The following is a 22,122-nucleotide window of genomic DNA, read 5'->3' on the forward strand; positions in this document are numbered from 1 at the left end:
TTTTCTGGAGACCAGACTTCTTTCCTTTCATGTTTGCTCCATTGTCATATCCTTGCCCTCTCATATTACACAATAGGATTTTTTTTATCTTCTAAAAACTTGAGTACGACCTGTGTCAAAGTGGAGCTTGAAGTGTCTGGCACTGGAAGAAATCCCAGGAAATGCTCCCAAATTCGGACATTGTACACCCCGTCGAGTCTTGTCTCCTGGACGAAACGTACCACAACTGTCATCTGCTCAACTTTTGAAATATCTGGTTTGCAATCCAGAATTATACTGTAATACTTAGCAGAATTCATCATTAATAGAATGTTGTTGGTTATAGATGATCCAATAAGATGAATTATTTCATTCTGTGTTTCTTTTCCAAGATAATGATGACCCTTGTTCTCACCTTGCTTTGTACTGTACAGGTGCTCCATCACATCTTTTTGAATAATTCAACGAGTTTCAAGAAGTTTCCGTTGTCAGGCTGAAAGAGTGTATCTCAAAGGCAGACATTGCCGACCCAGGAAATGAATTATTCCTGTTAAGCGCTCAATAACATTTTTCCAATGTTCATTTTCAGTATTCAGAAGCCTCTGATGATGGGTGTCGACAGTTCATGACTTTTTCAGTCCTTCGGAAAACAAGATCCACTTTTTATGTGAATTCAAATGCTCGGTAGACTTCCCATGACTTTCGAGATACGAAGCAAGGTGCCACCAGTCGCTTATACCATTCTTTGCCATTTTTTCTGTAGATGAAGAAAAAAGTTTGCAACAAAAGCAGAACACAGCATCCTTCTTCTTTGAGTACACCAACCAATGTCTATCTGCTTCTGCTAAATTCTTCAAAGAAAAGCTGTAGTGCATAGGGCTGAAATGCCGGTTGTCCGCGTTTCAGGAAATTCTTCAGCTTCCTTAATGCGCTCTGGAGGACCTCACATGACCAAAGTCGTTTGAATGCAGTCGTTCATACACTACTGGCCATTAAAATTGCTACACCAAGAAGAAATGCAGACGATAAATGGGTACTCATTGGACAAATATATTATACTAGAATTGACATGTGATTACATTTTCACACAATTTAGGTACATAGATCCTGAGAAATCAATACCCAGAACAACCACCTCTGGCTGTAATAACGGTCTGGTACGCCTGGGCATTGAGTCAAAAAGAGCTTGGATGGCGTGTACAGGTACAGCTGCCCATGCAGCTTCAACACGATACCACAGTTCATCAAGAGTAGTAACTGGGTTATTGTGACGAACTAGCTGCTCGGCCACCACCGACCAGACGTTTTCAATTGGTGAGAGATCTGGAGAATGTGCTGGCCAGGGAGGGAGGGAGGGAGGGGGGGGGGAGAGGGAGAGAGGGGGGGGGGAGGGAGAGAGGGGGGGGGGAGAGAGAGAGAGAGAGAGAGAGAGACAAATGACCACAAACTCCAGCATCTCGGTCAGAATGCAAATATCGCGTGACATGCAAGCAGCAGTCTGAAGGGAGTGGGGAGGGGAAGGGATAGTAGTATATGGGTGGGGAGAGAGATGAACGTTGTTTGGTGGAGTGTGCAGTGACTAGACTGCGAACAGGCACAGTGTCAGGAGGTTGTGGGACAGGTGTATGGGGGGGAAAAAAGGAACAAAAAAGGAGAGGAGTAACTAAAAACAGGCGGAGGCACTGGCAGAGGGATGCAAATAAACAGTGTGAGAGACAAGAATGGAGCGGAGATGATACGACAGAGGGGGTGGAAAGTGTTGGATGGATGGTGTGAGAACAGTATTACTGTAGGTTGAGCCCAGGATAAATACAGGATCATGGAATATGTTGTAAACATAACTCCCATTTGCGCAGTTCAGAAAAGCTGGTGGTGGTGGGGGATCTGGATAGCACAGGTTGTAACACAGCCATTGAAATCAAGCCAGTTACGTTCAGCTGCATGTTGTGCTACACATTGTCTTACTTTGCCCTTGGTTTTAGTTTGGCACGGGCCTTTCATTCTGGTGGACAGCTGGTTGGTAGTTGCACCAACTGTGCACCACTGCACAGCTTTCGACATTAGTGTGACTACCAGTCTGCTGTGCACCAGGATGAACGGCCACCATTAAATTGTGGCAAAGATCATAGTACCCCACCCTGTGGCACAACATGCAGTTGAACATAACACACTTGATTTCACTGGATGCTTCACTACCTGAGCCATATGGATCCTTCCCCCCAACACCAGCTTTTCTGAACAGCGCAGATGGGAGTTGTGCTTATAACATGTTCTCCACTCTTGTAATTATCCTGGCCTCAACCTGCAGTAATACACTGTCCCCACACCCTCCAACCAACAGTTTCCACCCCCTGTGTTCTACCGCCTCCTCCCCATTCTCGTTTTTTGCTCCTTTTTTCCCCACCTCCCTGCCCCACAACCTCCTGACGCTGCACCTGTTGGCAGTCTAGTGCCTGCACACTCCACTAGACAGAGTTCGTCTCTCTCCCCATCTGCGCACTACAATCCCTTCCCTTTGCCCTTGCCCTTTCCCACCCCCCTCCAGATTGCTGCTCGCCTCCCACATGATGTTGCATTCCGACCCGAGATGCTGGAGGTAGTAGCTGTGTGTGCATGAGGGTGCTTGATTGTGTGTGTGTGTGTGTGTGTGTGTGTGTGTGTGTGTGTTTTTACTGATGAAGGCTGCAGCCAAAAGCTATATGTGACTGTCATTTAATCATGCCTGTCTGCAACTTGATGTGTCTCTTTTACAGTAAGTAGCAATCTATCTTTTCCTACATTGTTATAATAGAGGGAAACATTCCACGTAGGAAAAATATATTTAAAAACAAAGATGATGTGACTTACCAAATGAAAGTGCTGGCAGGTTGACAGACACATAAACAAACACAAACATACACACAAAATTCAAGCTTTCGCAACAAACTGTTGCCTCATCAGGAAAGAGGGAAGATGAGGGAAAGATAAAAGGACGTGGGTTTTAAGGGAGAGGGTAGGGAGTCATTCCAATCCCGGGAGCAGAAAGACTTACCTTAGAGGGGAAAAAGGACAGGTACACACTCGCACACACACACATATCCATCCACACATATACAGACACATGTGTGGATGGATATGTGGGTGTGTGCGAGTGTATACCTGTCCTTTTTTCCCCCTAAATAAATGGAAATGTCGTGTGGCTAGGGCCTCCCGTCGGGTAGACCGTTCGCCTGGTGCAGGTCTTTCGATTTGACGCCACTTTGGCGACCTGCGCGTCGATGAGGATGAAATGATGATGATTAGGACAACACAACACCCAGTCCCTGAGCGGAGAAAATTTCCGACCCAGCCGGGAATCGAACCCGGGCCCTTAGGATTGACAGTCTGTCACGCTGACCACTCAGCTACCGGGGCGGACTTTTTCCCCCTAAGGTAAGCTTTTCCTACATTGTTATATACATTCATATGTATGCCACGAACAGCCACAATACTGTCTTTTTTTCCTTCCAAAGTTTTTGCATTTCTGTGTTAGGTTTCAGAAATATGATGAGTTGTTTCGAATTGCTGTTAGGTATGATTTCTGACAAATGTTTGTTTACATTCACTTACAACCTCATGTCTCAAGGTTTCTGAGGCAGTAACGAGTCAGCAGAGGTAACATTCTTTTTATAATGACCAAATCTAACATATTTAGCAATATTCCATTAGTGTTCCATATTTAAGGTTTTTTGTTGCTATAGATATTATTTTACCAAGAGTGGACTCTGTGGAAGCTGTCGTAGGAAATTGGGTAGTGGGATACATTGTGGAAACTGTAGCAAATAATTTCAATGCAGGCAATATAGTGAGAGAGACTCTGTGGAGGTCATTGAGCAACCTTCCTGGAACTGCATAATTTGTAGCAAAGAGAGAGCTGACGAGGATGAGGGGAGACAGTGGTGAGGAAGGTAGTTGGGAACTGGCACCCAGTAGGAGGGCTAGAAGGAAGAGAACACAGCCTAATAGTTTAGTAGTCTCTACCAGCCAGCCAGAGGTTAGTGGAGAGGAGCATCTAGATGAAGTACAAGTAGGATATGTGCAGTACACTCTGCCTGCGATCACGAAGGTTAGGAATAACATTAATATGAGGACGAAGAGACTACAGCTGACAGTAGCAGTAGTGGCAGAGGTATAGGCCCTCTGTTACAGGAGAAGTTAGGGGAGGAGCATCACGTCGCCAGCAAGTGAAAGTCAACTGCCGGGTTGGATCAGGTGACTGAGTGTTTACAAGGATTTCATGAAACAGGATCAGTTAGTGATAGTGGGTGGGGCAGGGAACAACCTGGACAGGGACGAGGCATACAATATAGGTGGTGACCTGACTAAGATAGCTTGCCCAACTGGTGGCACCAGTATGAGCTCGGTTAAGGCTGTTCCAGCGGCACCACGGGCCTCATCTCGGCAATGCAAGGTATGTCAGTGCAGAGCTGGAGATGGTACCCACGACCGATGGCATGGCACACATTTTGTTGATGCCAGTTGGTATTATTGGGAGCTACACTGGACACGGTCTGCACCTCAACAGGTCTGGGACAGTGATGATGATGATGGAGTTGATTGGTTAGAATATAGTGGCTGGGTGTGGGGCCACACATGGTCAAATATCTGTTGTCATGGGTAGAAGAAGTATGGTTTTTTTTTTCTTTTTTCTTTTTTTTAGGATACATCATGACAACAGGCTTCCCTCTCTTACAAGGATCTCAACCAGCTCTGAGACATCTGGAACATGTATGCAGGACAAATTATGTGCCACCCTAGAGTGTACAAAAACCATGGAAATTTGCCCAAAATGATCTATTATCCATCAAAATGTGCAGTCCATAAAGAACAAAGTACAATGGTTTGAAGTTGAATTGTAGTGACTGAGCAACAAGATAGTACGCATTACAGAGCACTGGCAAAGAAATGGTGAATTGCAACATATAGTGTTATCATCATTTGAATGTGCAAGTTGCTGCTGCAGGTCTACCCCAAAGAGTGGGGGTTAGGTTTCTGTATAAGGTGTGGCACTTACTTTAAAGCTAGAGAAGATCTGATCATAATTAGTGTAGATGAACATTTTGTATTCTCAGCCACTGAAGTAACAAAGCTAGAACCTAGAAGCAGCTGATTACTCTGTGTATGGTAATAGACACTTTCTTCAACAAATTAACTGGAGTCCTGGAAATGGTCTCAGCCCCCAAAACTAGCATAATGACATGTGGAGACATGAACTGTTGAGAGTAAAATTAGAAATATCTCCCAAAACATTTTGAGCGCTTTTGATGTGACAGAAATGGTAAATACTGCTACGATGGTTTCAGAAAGTTCAGCTTCAGTTTAACACAATGTACTTACAAACAATGATAGGGAAAGTTGTGAAGTATTTATTACAGATCTTGGTATTTTGGAACATTTGTGTAAGATAAAGTTAAAGTGAGGCTCTGTGAAACCCGAAAAAGCTGCACACCTATCAAAAGAATTTCTCAGATCAAAAAGATACATACTTTTTCTGGGGCATTGGCAAATGAAACATGGGAAAGTATATGGCAAGCAATGTAGATGCCAAGTTCTCCTAATTTTGCATATTGTTTAAATTATTTTTTGAGATGATATTTCCAAAAATAGCCACATCTATTTCTATAGGAAAGAAAAATTGATAGATAACTGCAAGTCCTAGAAAGTTCTCACAGACAGCTAAATTTCTAAGTTCCTTGCAAAAGTGCTGCACTAATCCACAGTTACACCATTACAATCATAGATATAAAAAAAGTACACAGGAGGGTACTGCTTTTGACAAAAAATTCATTCAATGAATAATTAAAATAGAATGCAGAGAATAAAAGCTAACTGGTGTGGGAGATTACAAAACAACAGACTGGAAAATGCAGACACACGAGTAATAATACACAAATCGAAAGGTGGAGATAGCATTAAAAACATTTCTCAGGAACTAGCATATTCTGTAACTGATTATTTCTCTGGTATTGCAGAGAAGCTGCAACAAAATCTTCCTGACACGCATGTAGCACCCACAGTGACTTATATAGCAAACACATTCATGATATTCTCACAGCAGAGCTTCAAGTTAGGAAGCCCAACAATTAAAAATAGGAAGTCAGCAGGCATAGATGAGGTTCACATCTCTGTTCTGACGGCATGCATAAATAGCATACAGTCCCCATTAACAAAACAAAATAAATTAATCTTTCAATTGACGTGTTTTCCCAGAATATCTGAAGTATGACCAAGTGGTGCCCTTGCTAAAACAAGGTAATGTGGAAAGTATTGAAAACTACAGGTCAATTTCAATGCTGTCTTCATTCTTGAAAATAATTGAAGCAATCATGAAAGGGAGACTGACAAGTAACATGAGTAAATACAATATCTTTAACAAAGCACAGTTTGGTTTCAGAAGTGGATGAAGTACAATATCAGCCACTGCCGAGTCCACAAAGGTGGTAGTTGGGGCTCTTGATAGGTACGATAGTGTTACAGGCCTTTTTTTTAGACTCATTCAAGGCTTCTGGCACTGCTGCCAATAAAATACTACTGAGAAAACTAGAATCATTAGGTATGAGAGGAAAGCAAATGATTGCTTTTAATCTTACTTCGAAAACACCTTACTAAAGGTGGAGATAGTTCGCATTACTTTTCCTGACTGTGTAAAATATGGAGAAAAAGTTCTCTTTGCCAATGACAACAATATCACAATCACTGAGAAGATGCCAGAACTTTTATTAGAGAAAGCAAGTAAAACCCTCAAGAATGTTTAAAATTGGGCAGTATGTGATAAATTAACATTGAACACAAAAAAGTACAGAATGCATTTCAGCATAAGAGGAGGAAGCAACTCTTGTCACTTTAAGCACATATTATATCTCTATAGATTGTGCAACAAACACAAAGTTTTTAGGGATGAACAATGATTGTCAGCTAACATGAAATGAACAGACAAAGATACTGACAAAAGGAATGTCATCGGCATGCTATGCTCTCACTGTGTTAGCAGAAGTTTGTTACACACAGTGTTCTGTGGTGACATACTGTGTCTGCAAAAGCTCAATTCTTAGCTATGGTCTTCTTTTCTGGGAACTGAAAGCACAAAATATGGACACAGTTTTTAAATTGCATAAAAAGGTGATATAAAATAATAATAGGAAGCAGTAGTCGGGCTCATAGTAAAAAGTGGTTCAAAAAATTAGGCATCCTTTCTGCACTAAGTGAGTACATATATCAATCCATGGTGCATATCAGGGAAAATATTACTAAATACTGCACTGACAGTTCTATTCGTAACAAGGGAACAAGAGCTAGTTTGGATAATATATACCAAGTAAAAATAAAATAAAACACGGAAAACAGTATTTTATATCAGGAGATAAAATTGCATAAGAAATTGCCAAAGCAAGTGAAAAAGATTACTAAAACATGTTTGTTTAAAAAGGCAGCTAAAACGTTCTTCACAAGTAATGCATATTACAAAATTAAAGATCACCGAGCGGACTCAGAGTTGTGGACAGTAATGAAAGGGGATACCACAGCACCTTGCCACTTTTCGGTACATGGTTATCGTTTTCTGTTTCCACAAGGATTGTGTGTCAAGATGTTTAATGCATGATTGTAATGTCCATTGGCTTAGTTTTTCAGGTGGACACTTGAGGGTGTAGTCAGGAAGTGACACAAGGGGGCAAAGCAGCAGCTTCCCACCCCAGTGAGTCATCAGTGTTTGAATCATTTAAAAAAACCATAATCTGTCATTTAAAAGTGTAGATGGAGAAAGTGAGTCTCTGATCACAGAAAGTGTAAACTAGAGAAAAACATTGCATTGCTTCAATTGATACAGGGCTGAGACACGTCAGTTGCCGCTGAAGACAGCATTGTTCCAAGAGAATGATGGAGTAGTAAAATTGGTATTTCTGAAAATTCCACATTCCAGGACATTGTTGTGATGAAGATGTGATTACGTCCACGCAGAAGATTGAAGCAAGTGAAATGCTTATGAAGGAATACAGGTAGGAGATAGCAGTGACAGTGAGGAAGAAGAAGAAAAGAAGGAAAGGCACTGTGTCAAGATTCACTGCTGCTGTGCAAAAAATTGATATTGTCAGCAATTTCTTTTCCTCTTTTAATGTAGATGACTCAATTCTAACTTATATCAAATAGCTGGAGAGACAACGTCTTTCACTGCAAGATGTTGAAAGGACAAAACATAAAGAAATCTTGATTTTAAAAAACAACAACAGATGTGTTCTGTGAAAAGAGTAATAACTGCATATTTACTGCATTTAAATTTGTAGCACAGGGTAATTAAATAGCACTTATATCATCTAAACAAGCTTTAATTATGATTCAGCATCACTCCTTCCAAGTACTCTGCATAGCTCCCATTTCAGGAAAACCCTTATTTAAGGGGAAAGACATTGGTTCCCAAGAGATTCGTTACAAAGGGGTTTTACTGCATGTATGCCGTGTCTTACTGGCAATGTATTACCTTGAAAAATCCTATAACATTGTGAGATGATCCTTAGATGTATAAGAAAAATAAATAAACAGTATCCTGTCATATACATCTCATCAATCCAGTATACAATACAGGGAGGGGAGGGGGGGACAGATTTCCTGTTACAGCCTGGTGATATGACCACTCTTGAACACATTAAACTGTTCATAATTGCTAGCAATCTTCTCTCTGAGACAATATTGTCATTGCTGTGGTAAGGGAAAGGCAGAGTGCCACGTCACAGGTGCACGCGCATGTTCGGTTATGACCCTGGCTGTTGTTGGATCAGTCTAGTGTGTTTGTCCAGTTGTTGACATGCAGGCAAACAAATAAGAGCAGAGAGGTATGGTTCATTTTCTATTGTCTGGCATTGCTGGAGCACCCAAAATTCATCATCACATGTCAGCTGTGGAAGGTGAACACTACACGTCCCTGAAATGTGTGCACGAGTAGCAGAGGAGATTCCGGGAACAGAGCACATAACTGCAGGACTATATCTGCACCCAGGACAGGCCAATCGAGCCATTACCCTTGATGTGATGATGCGGACTGATGGCCTTATCCAGGGAGACTGACAAATAACACAGGATGAAATTCGTGCTTATGTCAGTATTAGCCATGACTCCGAGCATGCTATCAGCAAAGACCACTTGCGTAACTGCAAAATTTGCACTCAGTGATACAGTGATTTAGAAACTATTGTTACAATACTGGGAGCTTTTCACTTTCCTCATTATCTTTTTTTTTTAGTTACTGTAATAATTTGAGAAATACATGTATAATTCAAAGTAAATTACAATTAATGATTTAAATAATCATTACGTGATGATAAAAAGTTTTGTGATTTTGAATCTTTTTACAGATCCGAATTTACAAAATGAATGGTATTTACTTTTAAAAAAATCCTAATACATGCAACAAAATTCTGAAGCCTATACCATTACACATACAAGACAAGTGTATGGGCAATGTCTCATACAAATAACTATTCTGTCCAACATTTTTCTCATTTTGTTGATAGTGTCGTCACCAAAGTAAGAGCTAAATTACTGAACACTAAGACTACGTGCCAAATCAGGAACTCAGCATGAACATCTACTTTTTTGTGGAGAGTACACTGCTTCCCTTCTGTGTATTTCTAAATTACCATCAGGAGTTAATCAACTTGCTGCTAGTACCTTTCCATTCCACACTTTCAAAAAGGTTTCAATTACATGCTACATTTGGTTTCAAGGCATCAAATATGTTTATCACAGCATGCACTCCATTAAGGAGTAAAAATACATAAGCTCAGGTAAGCTTTTGTATTCTTTATTTTGTGGGTTGTATATTGAACTTTTCACTATTTTTTTGTCTTTTCCTTATCTAACGGAGACATTCTCTCACATGTCCTCCTAAAGAAACACTACTTCATTACAAAACATTGACAATAAATAATGCTAAACCTCTTTTCCAAATGTTTACACAGTTCATGTAATGGTGCAATTTTTTTTAAGAATGCGAGTATTTATGAATGCAAGACAATTTTTTTCCATTTACTGAATGAACATGCCAACACAGTGTCTACTAACAATTTATAGATTTTTATGTGCTAGACAAATAAGGCAACACAGAAAAGACGCAACTTACACGCTAACATACTGTGCTGTGAACAGAATGTGCATTCAGAAAGTACAAATCAATGAAGATGCTATACATTATGTCTCTGTAAAGGTAGCTACAGAAAAATTATTCAGCTCTTTTTAATATATGATGCATGTCAAAAGAACCAAAGAGGTTTTGTGATTATGAAACAACATGAGAGGAAGTGTAATACTTGACAAAAGTTTACAATTGTCATGCTCATCCATATATTCATGCGTGTTATTAATCGTTAGAGATCAAATGAGTTATATACAATTTATTCCATAGCTCATACTTACGAGGTTCAAATACTCCAATTTCTGATAGAATGGTTCAGTTTAAAGTGGGAAAAATATAAAAACGTTTATTAGTGTCCAATCAACATACAGTATAGTACATCAAATTTAATACATATAGTGACACATAGTTAAAAGTTGTGAGCTTCCTCAGTTTTGGAAATATCTTGGAAACTGAGAAATCATCAAATTTCACATTTAAGGAGCATGGGAAAAACTTAGCATTGTTTTTATTTCAACCATTATGCAAGAATCATGAAACAATAACACTTTATGTTCAACTGTTAGATCAACATATATAGTTCTCGTTCCTTTCATCAGAGCAGAATATATTTCTTTCTCTTTTCATTATTTGGTTTAGAATGCTAACATACCATAGTGAAACACTACAAATTTTATTTAAGTTAAAAAAAAAATAGGTTGACATACCATTGGTGACTGGTCCGAACGTTGGCTAATGGTGTCAGCTGTGGAGAAGGTGTCACTGGGATCATTGCGTGACGAGCCCGAACTCACACGAGACCTGGTTCTCAATACATCTGGTGTTGAAGAACGCTTTTCATTTGTATCACCAACCTGTGAACAAAACAAAAGCATATGTCACCAACACGTATTCACTCACATGTAACAACCGTACAGAAATTCACAGGTTATTTTTTTCATGATAATAGAAAGTTATGATTTGAATACAAATAACCAAAGGAGTAATGGTAACATCTCAGTGTGTAGTGTCCAGGCACTGAGTCACTGACAGATACATACATAAGACTAATCTTTCGACGATGTCCTCCAAAGAGCAGGGTAACATCTTTCTTCCATCCAGTTACCTCATATTGTCTATCTGGTTCTGTCTTTTGTTTCACAGCTATACACCTCCCCCCCCCCCCCCCCCCCCATTCTCTCTCTTCTTTCCTGCCTCCCTCCCCCTCCCTACAAAGTAGACATAAGAGTTCTCCATGCTTCACAAAAAATTTTATCAATGTCCACAGGTAAATGCAACAACACAAAAAACACATTTGGCACAGGAAAACAAACTTGTCCCAGATCAGGACTGGCCAAATACTACAATAATAAAGCCAAAACCAAGCATATGCCATGATTTTCACCTGAACATACATTTTAAAGATTGGATTATAAACAAAATTCAACATCCTAATAACCCTCATGTTTGCAGATGACAAGGTGTAATAATTTAGATCTGTGGCCAATTTCGGTTGGCAGCCACAGGACATTCGCACTGTAAGTTAAAAGGTAAAGTGCATAAATAATTTAAATAACAACAAAATCTGATGTAACATATTTATTAACCTAAACATAATACTAAGTCTGTTGTACTTGTAAAAAGATGGACCCATCCTTAATTTGTTGTTATTTTCTGCATGCACGGGAAGGGAGTTCAAAACTCCAATAAGATTGTTTCAGTGCCTTGTCAGGCATTCCCCTCGTTGCTCTTCAATCAGTCTAGGGATAGAGCACTGTAACTACACCAAACCATACGAAATATAAGGTTTAACAAAATATGTTTATCTAAAACTGTTATTACTGAATATGTCAAGATTAATGTAAAAAAAAATGTCATTTGCTGCACAATTTGCAAAAAGAAAAGCAAAATTTTCTTGGCTTGGTAAGAAAATACAATCCCTGCACTCAAAGAAATGACTGCTCAACAGAATGATATACAAAACACTTACAAACAATGGAAACAGCAGGTTGGAGTACCACCACCATCAGGAAAGGATAAAAATGACCTGACGAGTTGCGGACAGGCACAATGAAAAGACTATTACATATTTACACTTCATAGCTTTCAGCCATAGCCTTCTTCAGCAAAGAAAAAAAAAAACACACACACACACACACACACACACACACACACACACACACACACACACACACACACACACACACAGATATTCACACAAACGAGCACACCAGCACACCACATGCACACCTGACTGCTACCACTGGCAGCTCCAACTGGAATGCGAGTGTCATATGAATAGCAGTCTGGAGTGGGGCCAGAAGGGATAGGAGTAGCAGGGTATGGGTGGGAGGAGGAAAGAGCGCTGACTGTTTGGGGTGTACAAGGATTAGAGACTGACAGGAACAGCACTGGGAGGTGAAGTGTGGGGAAAAAGATGGGGAAAGGAAAAGGAGAGCAGAGGAGAAGGGAGGGGAAATGATGGGTGGGTACAATGTCAATGAGAGTGAGGGATTGTGGAAAGGGAGGAGGTGACAGGACGAAAGAATGGAGAGTTCTGGGTGGAGGGTGAGGGGACAGTAATTTACCACATGTTGAGGCCGGAATAATTTTGGGAGGGGAGTACATGTTCTAATGATAACTCCTATCTGTGCAGTTCAGAAAAGCCTGTGGCAGAGGGGAGAATATGTCCTAATGGTAGCTCCCATCTGTGCAGTTCAGAATAGCTGGTATTGGAGGGGAGGATCCAGACTGCCTGGGTCATGAAGCAGCCACTGAAATCAGGCCTGTTACATTCAGCTGCATGGTTGTGCCACAGGGTGGAGTACTATGATCTTGGCCACAATTTAGTAGTGACCATTCATCTGGTGCACAGCTGGCTGGATGTCATACAAATATAAAATGCTGTGCAATTGTTGCAACAGAGTTTGTGGACTACCAACTAGCTGTTCACCAGGATGAAAGCCCACTGCCAAACTAAGGCAAAGAGCAAAGTAGGCCACAGTGTAGCATAACATGCATCTTGCAGTAGCAGGCTAGATTTCAATGCCTGCTTTACAATCTGAGCTATCTGGACCCCCCTTCCCCCCACCTCCATCCATTCTCAACTGCGCAGATGGGAGTTGTTCTTTCAATACATTCTCCACTCTGAAAATTATCCTGGCCTCAACCTATGGTAAGCTACTGTCCCCACAACTCCCACCCAACAGTTTCTGCCTCCCAGTCCTATCACCTATCACATTCCCCCACCCTCTTTGTGTGCTGCCCTGTGCCAATGTGCCTGCCTGTCCTTTCCCCTTCCCTGCTTCCCTCCTCTCCTTTTCCACTCCCCATGTCCCCCCCCCCCCCCCAAATCTGCACCTGGCTGTCCCTGCACCACGGTGCTCTTCTCTTCTGCAAACAGTACCCTGCTATCCCTCCCCTTTCCCCAACCCATCAACCCATTCTAGATTGCTATTCACGCAATAGTTGCATTTACGTTGTAGCTACCTGTGGTAGCAATCTTGTGTTTTTGTGTTTGTGTGTGTGTGTGGGGGGGGGGGGGGGGGGGGGGGGGGGGGGGGTTGCACTTGTGTGTTTTCTTTGCTGAAAAAGGCTTTGGCTGAAAGCTATAATGTGTAACAGTCTTTTCGTTGTGCCTGTCTGCAACGCAGTAAGTTATCTTTCCTAATATTGCTAATAAAACACAATTACTACTACGCAATCACATTAAACAATCTGCAATACTTTATGAAATGACTGAGCAGGCAAAATCTCACATACAGGCATAAACAGAAAATAAAATCGTGAAACAAGACCAGAAACTAAAGAAAACTGTTAAACACAAACCCACCCAATAGGAGGAACAGGAACCAGCATATGAAACATACATTCTATACAAGAATTGTTAATTCAGCTGAATTACAGTTCTCAACACAAGAAAAAGAACTACTCCAAAAGGGACCCAAATACAATCTAAACATGTATCACACAAAAACAATAGAAAACATCATTACAGAAATCAAATATATAATAGAATAGGAAGAACAGAAAGATACAGGAAATTTCAATGCAGAGCTAACCAAAGAATTAATAGTAGAACAATCAGACAGATGATTAGGAAGAACAAAAATACTGTACGTGATAACAGATAACCACAGAGGAGGAAAGAGCTAAACACATACACAAAAAGCTGAAGTCACACAATGCAATGATTATGAGGACAGACAAGGGAAGAACATTGGTTGTCATGTATGAAAAGGAATATACAGATAAAATATTAAATTTCATAAGAGAAAAACCAAATAACAAAGCTAAAATTGACCCCATCCAACGATTCCAAAGAGACAAACAAAAACTACCAAAAACATCTAATCTACACTCTCACAAAGTCAAATAAAGAGAACAACACAAAAGAATCCCAGGTCATCCACACTCAGTGAGTGGTCTGTCAAAGATTCACAAGTCCAATACTTCAATGAGACCTATGATCACTTTCACAATTCTTCCAACAAACCACACATTTCTACAAAAACACTACACTTATAAAAACAACAGAAGCTCAGGAAACACTAATTATCTAATCAACAAATCATCATCATCATCATCATCATCATCATCACAGGACAAAATTTCCAACAGGAAGGACTCCCATGGCGGCACCCATAATTGGCCTGCTGACCAACATCTTGCTTAATCACCTTGAAAACAAAATTTCTGAAGAAGCAATAAAACCAAAACACTACAAAGTAATATGAGGTGTGTTCAAAAAGAAACACAACTTTTGCTGCATCAGCTTTATTGATTATTGTACAACATTTTAAGCACTGTCTCCTTTAAAATAGTCCCCTCTACTGGCAACACACCATTCCCATCATTTCTTTCAGTTTTGGAATGCCTCCTGGAACACATTTTGTGGGATGACACACGTCGCATTGTCTTTTATCTCCTCTACAGCTTAGAAACAACGTTCTTTCAACGTCTTTTTCAGTTTAGTAAACTGGGACAAGTCTGCTGGGGCTAGATCCACAGAATACGGTGGATGGGGCACTGAGGGAATGTGGCGTTTTGCTAGATAGCTGCAGACAAGGAGTGACGTATGAGCTAGTGCACTGTCATAATGCAACATCCAACTCTGGTTTTCCCACAATTCAGGCCTAGTCCTGTGTACTAGGATTCCCTGGTAGACTTCCTTGGTTATCATCCGACTGTGTGGCACAAATTCATGATGGACGATGCCTTTGACGTCAAAACACACTACCAGCATCACCTCGACCTCCGACTGACTCATGTGCTTCTTTTGGACGAGCTGACCATTTGCCCACCCACTGCGACGGACGCATATTTGTTTCAGCATCATAGCTGTACACCCACATCTCATTGCCTGTTATGATGTTCTTAAGAAAGTTTTCATTGTCATTAACAGCAGCAAGCAGTTGCACACACATTCCAACACAGGTCTGTTTCTGGTCTTCAGTCAACAAATGCAGTACGAATTTTGCACTGACTCGATGCAACTCTTGTTTTTCACTCAAAATTTGATGGCAGGATCCTACGCTGATGCCCACCTCCTGAGCAACTTCCCAAACAGTTAAACAATGATATCCATGAATCGCAGTATGAACAATATCCACTTGGTCATCATCCGTTGATGTGAAAGGGCGTCCAGGCTTGGAATCACAGACCGACATTCCGCCCTGTTGAAAACTCACAGCATTGTGTGCGACTCATACAGTCATCTCCCATATACTTGCCTAAGTATCTGAAATGTCTCTGAGAATGTTTTGCCAAGTTTGTAGCAGATTTTCTCTCTCTCTCTCTCTCTCTCTCTCTCTCTCTCTCTCTCTCTCTCTGTGTGTGTGTGTGTGTGTGTGTGTGTGTGTGTGTGTGTGTGTGTGTGTGTTTGTTCTTCAAGCTCCTCCACTGGTAACTGTCGTAATTTTCGGAAAGTGTCATAATTTTCGGAAAGTGTCATAATTTTCGGAAAGTGTCATAATTTTCGGAAAGTGTCATAATTTTCGGAAAGTGTCATAATTTTCGGAAAGTGTCATAATTTTCGGAAAGTGTCATAATTTTCGGAAAGTGTCATAATTTTCGGAAAGTGTCATAATTTTCGGAAAGTGTCATAATTTTCGGAAAGTGTCATAATTTTCGGAAAGTGTCATAATTTTCGGAAAGTGTCATAATTTTCGGAAAGTGTCATAATTTTCGGAAAGTGTCATAATTTTCGGAAAGTGTCATAATTTTCGGAAAGTGTCATAATTTTCGGAAAGTGTCATAATTTTCGGAAAGTGTCATAATTTTCGGAAAGTGTCATAATTTTCGGAAAGTGTCATAATTTTCGGAAAGTGTCATAATTTTCGGAAAGTGTCATAATTTTCGGAAAGTGTCATAATTTTCGGAAAGTGTCATAATTTTCGGAAAGTGTCATAATTTTCGGAAAGTGTCATAATTTTCGGAAAGTGTCATAATTTTCGGAAAGTGTCATAATTTTCGGAAACTGTCATAATTTTCGGAAACTGTCATAATTTTCGGAAACTGTCATAATTTTCGGAAACTGTCATAATTTTCGGAAACTGTCATAATTTTCGGAAACTGTCATAATTTTCGGAAACTGTCATAATTTTCGGAAACTGTCATAATTTTCGGAAACTGTCATAATTTTCGGAAACTGTCATAATTTTCGGAAACTGTCATAATTTTCGGAAACTGTCATAATTTTCGGAAACTGTCATAATTTTCGGAAACTGTCATAATTTCGGAAACTGTCATAATTTCGGAAACTGTCATAATTTCGGAAACTGTCATAATTTCGGAAACTGTCATAATTTCGGAAACTGTCATAATTTCGGAAACTGTCATAATTTCGGAAACTGTCATAATTTCGGAAACTGTCATAATTTCGGAAACTGTCATAATTTCGGAAACTGTCATAATTTCGGAAACTGTCATAATTTCGGAAACTGTCATAATTTCGGAAACTGTCATAATTTCGGAAACTGTCATAATTTCGGAAACTGTCATAATTTCGGAAACTGTCATAATTTCGGAAACTGTCATAATTTCGGAAACTGTCATAATTTCGGAAACTGTCATAATTTCGGAAACTGTCATAATTTCGGAAACTGTCATAATTTCGGAAACTGTCATAATTTCGGAAACTGTCATAATTTTGGAAACTGTCAGAAGTTTGTCCTACTTGATTAACATAACATGACCATATTATTTTATGGAGCTCGTTAGTTTAGAAATTTTAAAAATACGTAAGTTTATCTCATTCAAATAATAAACTAAATCTGGAGGGTACTCAAGGTAAAATGTCACAGAGCTTAATCGTTTTCTGCAAATTCGTAAAGATTACAAAATACAGGGCTTTGCAGAACAAAATAAAGACTGCTCACATTAGTATGGAGCTAACTGTCATGGTGTATTAGGGCACAACTATTTTTTTATTTTACATGTGCTTCCTCCTGCTGCAACAATTTTCAGCTTACTTGATCAACTCGGCAGTGTGTGATATGTTTACTACAGATGTCTTCTTGTGAACAGCTGGATGGGGAAAACATCAAAGGTCCTGCATAGCCTCATAGTGAATGACTACCTCCCTACCTAGAAAGCAAGCACCACTAACTGAATGTATTTGGTCCATAATCAAATTTACAGCATTGGTCTCATTTTTTTTTTCTGTACAGTACACTTTCAGATGGAGCACAGGAGCACGTTTGTAGCTGCCACCAAAATAACTGATTCTGATGAAATGCGTTCTCATCATATGGAAACAATTGAAGATTGGTTGTGGGGTTGGAAGACTAGGCAATGTTTGTGTGCTAAATCACTAAACAGCCAAGAAACTGGAACACCTGCCTCGTATCGTGTAGGGCCCCCAGGAGCATGCTAAAGTGCAACAACATGACGCGGCATGGACTCGACTAATGTCTGAAGGCTGCAAGGCTGTCCATAAATCAATAACAGTATTAAGGGATGGAGATCTCTTCTGAAGAGTACATTGCACGGTATCCCAGATATGCTCAATAACGTTCATGTCTGGTGAGTTTGGTGGCCAGATGTGTTTAAACTCAAAACAATGTTCCTGGTGCCACTCTGTAGCAATTTGGATGTGTGATGTGTCACACTATCCTCCTATAATTTCACTAGTCTATCAGAATGCACAATGGAGATGAATGGATACAGCTGATGAGACAGGATGCTTACATAAGTGTCACCTGTCAGAATCGTATCTAGACGTATTAGGGATCCCATATCACTCCAACTACACACGCCCCACACCATTACAGAGCCTCCACCAGCTTGAACAGTCCCCTGCTGACATGCAGGATCCATGGATTCATGGGGTCCATCTGTTCGATACAATTTGAAATGAGGTTCGTCTGACCAGGCGAGATGTTTCCAGTCAATAGTACAATGTCGTGTTGATGGACCCTGGCGAGGCATAATGCTTTGTGTCATGCAGTCATCAAATGATTCACACGCTGACACTTGTTGATGGCCCAGCATTGAAATCTGCAACAATTTGCGGAAGAGTCAAAATTCTGTCATGTCGAACAGTTCTCTTCAGTTTTCATTGGCCCTGTTCTTGAGGATCTTTCTCCGACGGCAGTGATGTCAGAGATTTTATGTTTTACTGGATTCCTGATACTCACGGTACCTTCTACATCTACATCTACATGATTACTCTGCAATTCACATTTAAGTGCTTGGCAGAGGGTTCAACGAACCACAATCATACTATCTCTCTACCATTCCACTCCCAAACAGCACGCGGGAAAAACGAACACCTAAAACTTTCTGTTCGAGCTCTGATTTCTCTTATTTTATTTTGTTGATCATTCCTACCGATGTAGGTTGGGCTCAACAACATATTTTCGCATTCGGAAGAGAAAGTTGGTGACTGAAATTTCGTAAATAGTTCTCACCGCGACGAAAAACGTCTTTGCTTTAATGACTTCCATCCCAACTTGCATATCATATCTGCCACACTCTCTCCCCTATTACGTGATAATACGAAATGAGCTGCCCTTTTTTGCACCCTTTCGATGTCCTCCATCAATCCCACCTGGTAAGGAACCCCACCGCGCAGCAACATTCTAACAGAGGACGAACGAGTGTAGTGTAAGTTGTCTCTTTAGTGGACTTGTTGCATCTTCTAAGTGTCCTGCCAATGAAACACAATCTTTGGCTCGCCTTCCCCACAATATTATCTATGTGGTCTTTCCAACTGAAGTTGTTCGTAATTTTAACACCCAGGTACTTTGTTGAACTGACAGCCTTGAGAATTGTACTATTTATCGAGTAATCGAATTCCAACGGATTTCTTTTGGAACTCATGTGGATCACCTCACACCTTTCCTTTATTATCGTCAACTGCCACCTGCCACACCATACAGCAATCTTTTCTAAATCGCTTTGCAACTGATACTGGTCTTCGGATGACCTTACTAGATGGTAAATTACAGCATCATCTGCGAACAACCTAAGAGAACTGCTCAGATTGTCACCCAGGTCATTTATATAGATCAGGAACAGCAGAGGTCCCAGGATGCTTCCCTGGGGAACACTTGATATGACTTCAGTCTTACTTTATGATTTGCCGTCTATTACTACGAACTGCGACCTTCCTGACAGGAAATCACAAATCCAGTTGCACATCTGAGACGATACCCCATAGGCCCGCAGCCTGATTAGAAGTCGCTTGTGAGGAACGGTGTCAAAAGCTTTCCGGAAATCTAGAAATACGGAATCATATTGAGATCCCCTGTCAATAGCGGCCATTACTTCGTGCGAATAAAGAGCTAGCTGTGTTGCACAAGAACGATGTTTCCTGAAACCATGTTGATTACGTATCAATAGATCATTCCCTTCGAGGTGATTCATAATGTTTGAATACATTATATTCTCCAAAACCCTACTGCAAACCAACGTCAATGATATAGATCTGTAGTTCGATGGATTACTCCTACTACCCTTCTTAAACACTGGTGCGACCTGCGCAATTTTCCAACCTGTAGGTACAGATCTATCGGTGAGCGAGTGGTTGTATATGATTGCTAAGTAGGGAGCTATTGTATCAGCATAATCTGAAAGGAACCTAATTGGTATACAATCTGGACCTGAAGACTTGCCCGTATCCAGCGATTTGAGTTGCTTCGCAACGCCTAAGGTATCTACTTCTAAGAAACTCATGCTAGCAGCTGTTCGTGTTTCAAATTCTGGAATATTCCATTCGTCTTCCCTGGTGAAGGAATTTCGGAAAACTGCGTTCAATAACTTCGCTTTAGCGGCACAGTCATCGGTAACAGTACCATCGGCACTGCGCAGCGAAGGTATTGACTGCGTCTTGCCGCTTGTGTACTTTCCATACGACCAGAATTTCTTCAGATTTTCTACCAAATTTCGAGACAATGTTTCATTGTGGAACCCATTAAAGGCATCTCGCATTGAAATCCGTGCCAAATTTCGCGCGTCTATAAATTTTAGCCAATCTTCGGGATTTCGCATTGTTCTGAACTTCGCATGCTTTTTCCGTTGCCTCTGCAACAGCGTTCGGACCTGTTTTGTGTACCATGGGGGATCAGTTCCATCTCTTACCAATTTAAGAGGTATGAATCTCTCAATTGCTGTTGCTACTATATCTTTGAATTTGATTCACATCTCGTCTACATTTGCATAGTCAGTTCGGAGGGAATGGAGATTGTCTCTTAGGAAGGCTTCTAGTGACACTTTATCCCCTTTTTTAAATAAAATTATTTTGTGTTTGTTTCTGGTGGATTTGGAAGAAACGGTATTGAGCCTAGCTACAACGACCTTGTGATCACTAATCCCTGTATCAGCCATGATGCTCTCTATGAGCTCTGGATTGTTTGTGGCTAAGAGGTCAAGTGCGCTTTCGCAACCATTTACAATTCGTGTGGGTTCGTGGACAAACTGCTCGAAATAATTTTCGGAGAAGCATTTCGGACAATCTCTGAAGATGTTTTCTGCCTACCACCAGTTTTGAACAAGTATTTTTGCCAGCATATTGAGGGAAGGTTGAAGTCCCCACCAACTATAACCGTATGAGTGGGGTATTTATTTTTTACGAGACTCAAATTTTCTCTGAACTGTTCAGCAACTATATCATTGGAGTCTGGGGGTCAGTAGAAGGAGTCAATTATTAACTTAGTTCGGCTGTTAAGTATAACCTCCACCCGTACCAATTTGCACGGAGTATTTACTTCGACTTCACTACAAGATAAACCACTACTTACGGACACAAACACTCCACCACCAATTCTGTCTAATCTATATTTCCTGAACACCTTCGTGAAATTGTCATATGTAAAATGCCCACTTCATCACTATCTCAGAGATGCTGTGTCCCATCGCTCGTGCACCGACTATAACACCATGTTCAAACTCACTTAAGTCCTTGATAACTTGCCATTCTATCAGCAATAACCAATCTAACAACTGCGCCAGACACTTGTTGCCTTGTATATGCATTACTGACGGCAGTGCTGTATTATACCTGTTTACATATCCCTGTACTTGAATACGCATGCCTATACCAGTTTATTTGCTGCTTCAGTGTATGTCATAACACACAGTCCCCTAATAAAGTGTGCCATCTAGTACCTCTTGTATTAAGTCATATTTTATTAGATATCTCACAGTCAATTGGTCCTAGCGTCCTCAGAAATGGAGAGGAAAATGTAAACATTCATTGTGCCAACTATAGACTTCCTTTAAGGAGAATCCAGATAACTCAGTGTTATTGTAACATAGAAAGAGAACAAGAAAGACTGCTGCTTGCGCTGCTGCTGCTCCTACTACTGATGATGATAATAATAACAATAATAATAATAATAATAATAATACAAAACACAGTGACTCATCCAACAAACCCTAACTGACACAACTTCCAAAGTCAAGTTCAGCTGAGAAATCTTCCAACCATTCCTCATCAAAACCAGCATAGACTACTTCAACATTGTTCTCAGTAAGGTCATCAAAGAATGGGAAACGGAACTGAAAAAACAAAACAGCTG

At 40.5% G+C, this 22,122-nt stretch overlaps 1 protein-coding gene across 1 annotated transcript in view; it reads right to left on the reverse strand.

Moving 5' to 3' along the window:
- Positions 1-22,122, reverse strand: part of LOC124789771 (F-actin-uncapping protein LRRC16A) — a 524,837-nt gene that overhangs the window by 98,164 nt on the left and 404,551 nt on the right. The window contains 1 exon segment of the mRNA XM_047257233.1: positions 10,828-10,974. Coding sequence (XP_047113189.1) covers positions 10,828-10,974 — 147 coding nt within the window.

Source organism: Schistocerca piceifrons, chromosome 3, assembly GCF_021461385.2.
Source record: "Schistocerca piceifrons isolate TAMUIC-IGC-003096 chromosome 3, iqSchPice1.1, whole genome shotgun sequence".
NCBI classification, from domain to species: Eukaryota; Metazoa; Arthropoda; class Insecta; order Orthoptera; family Acrididae; genus Schistocerca; species Schistocerca piceifrons.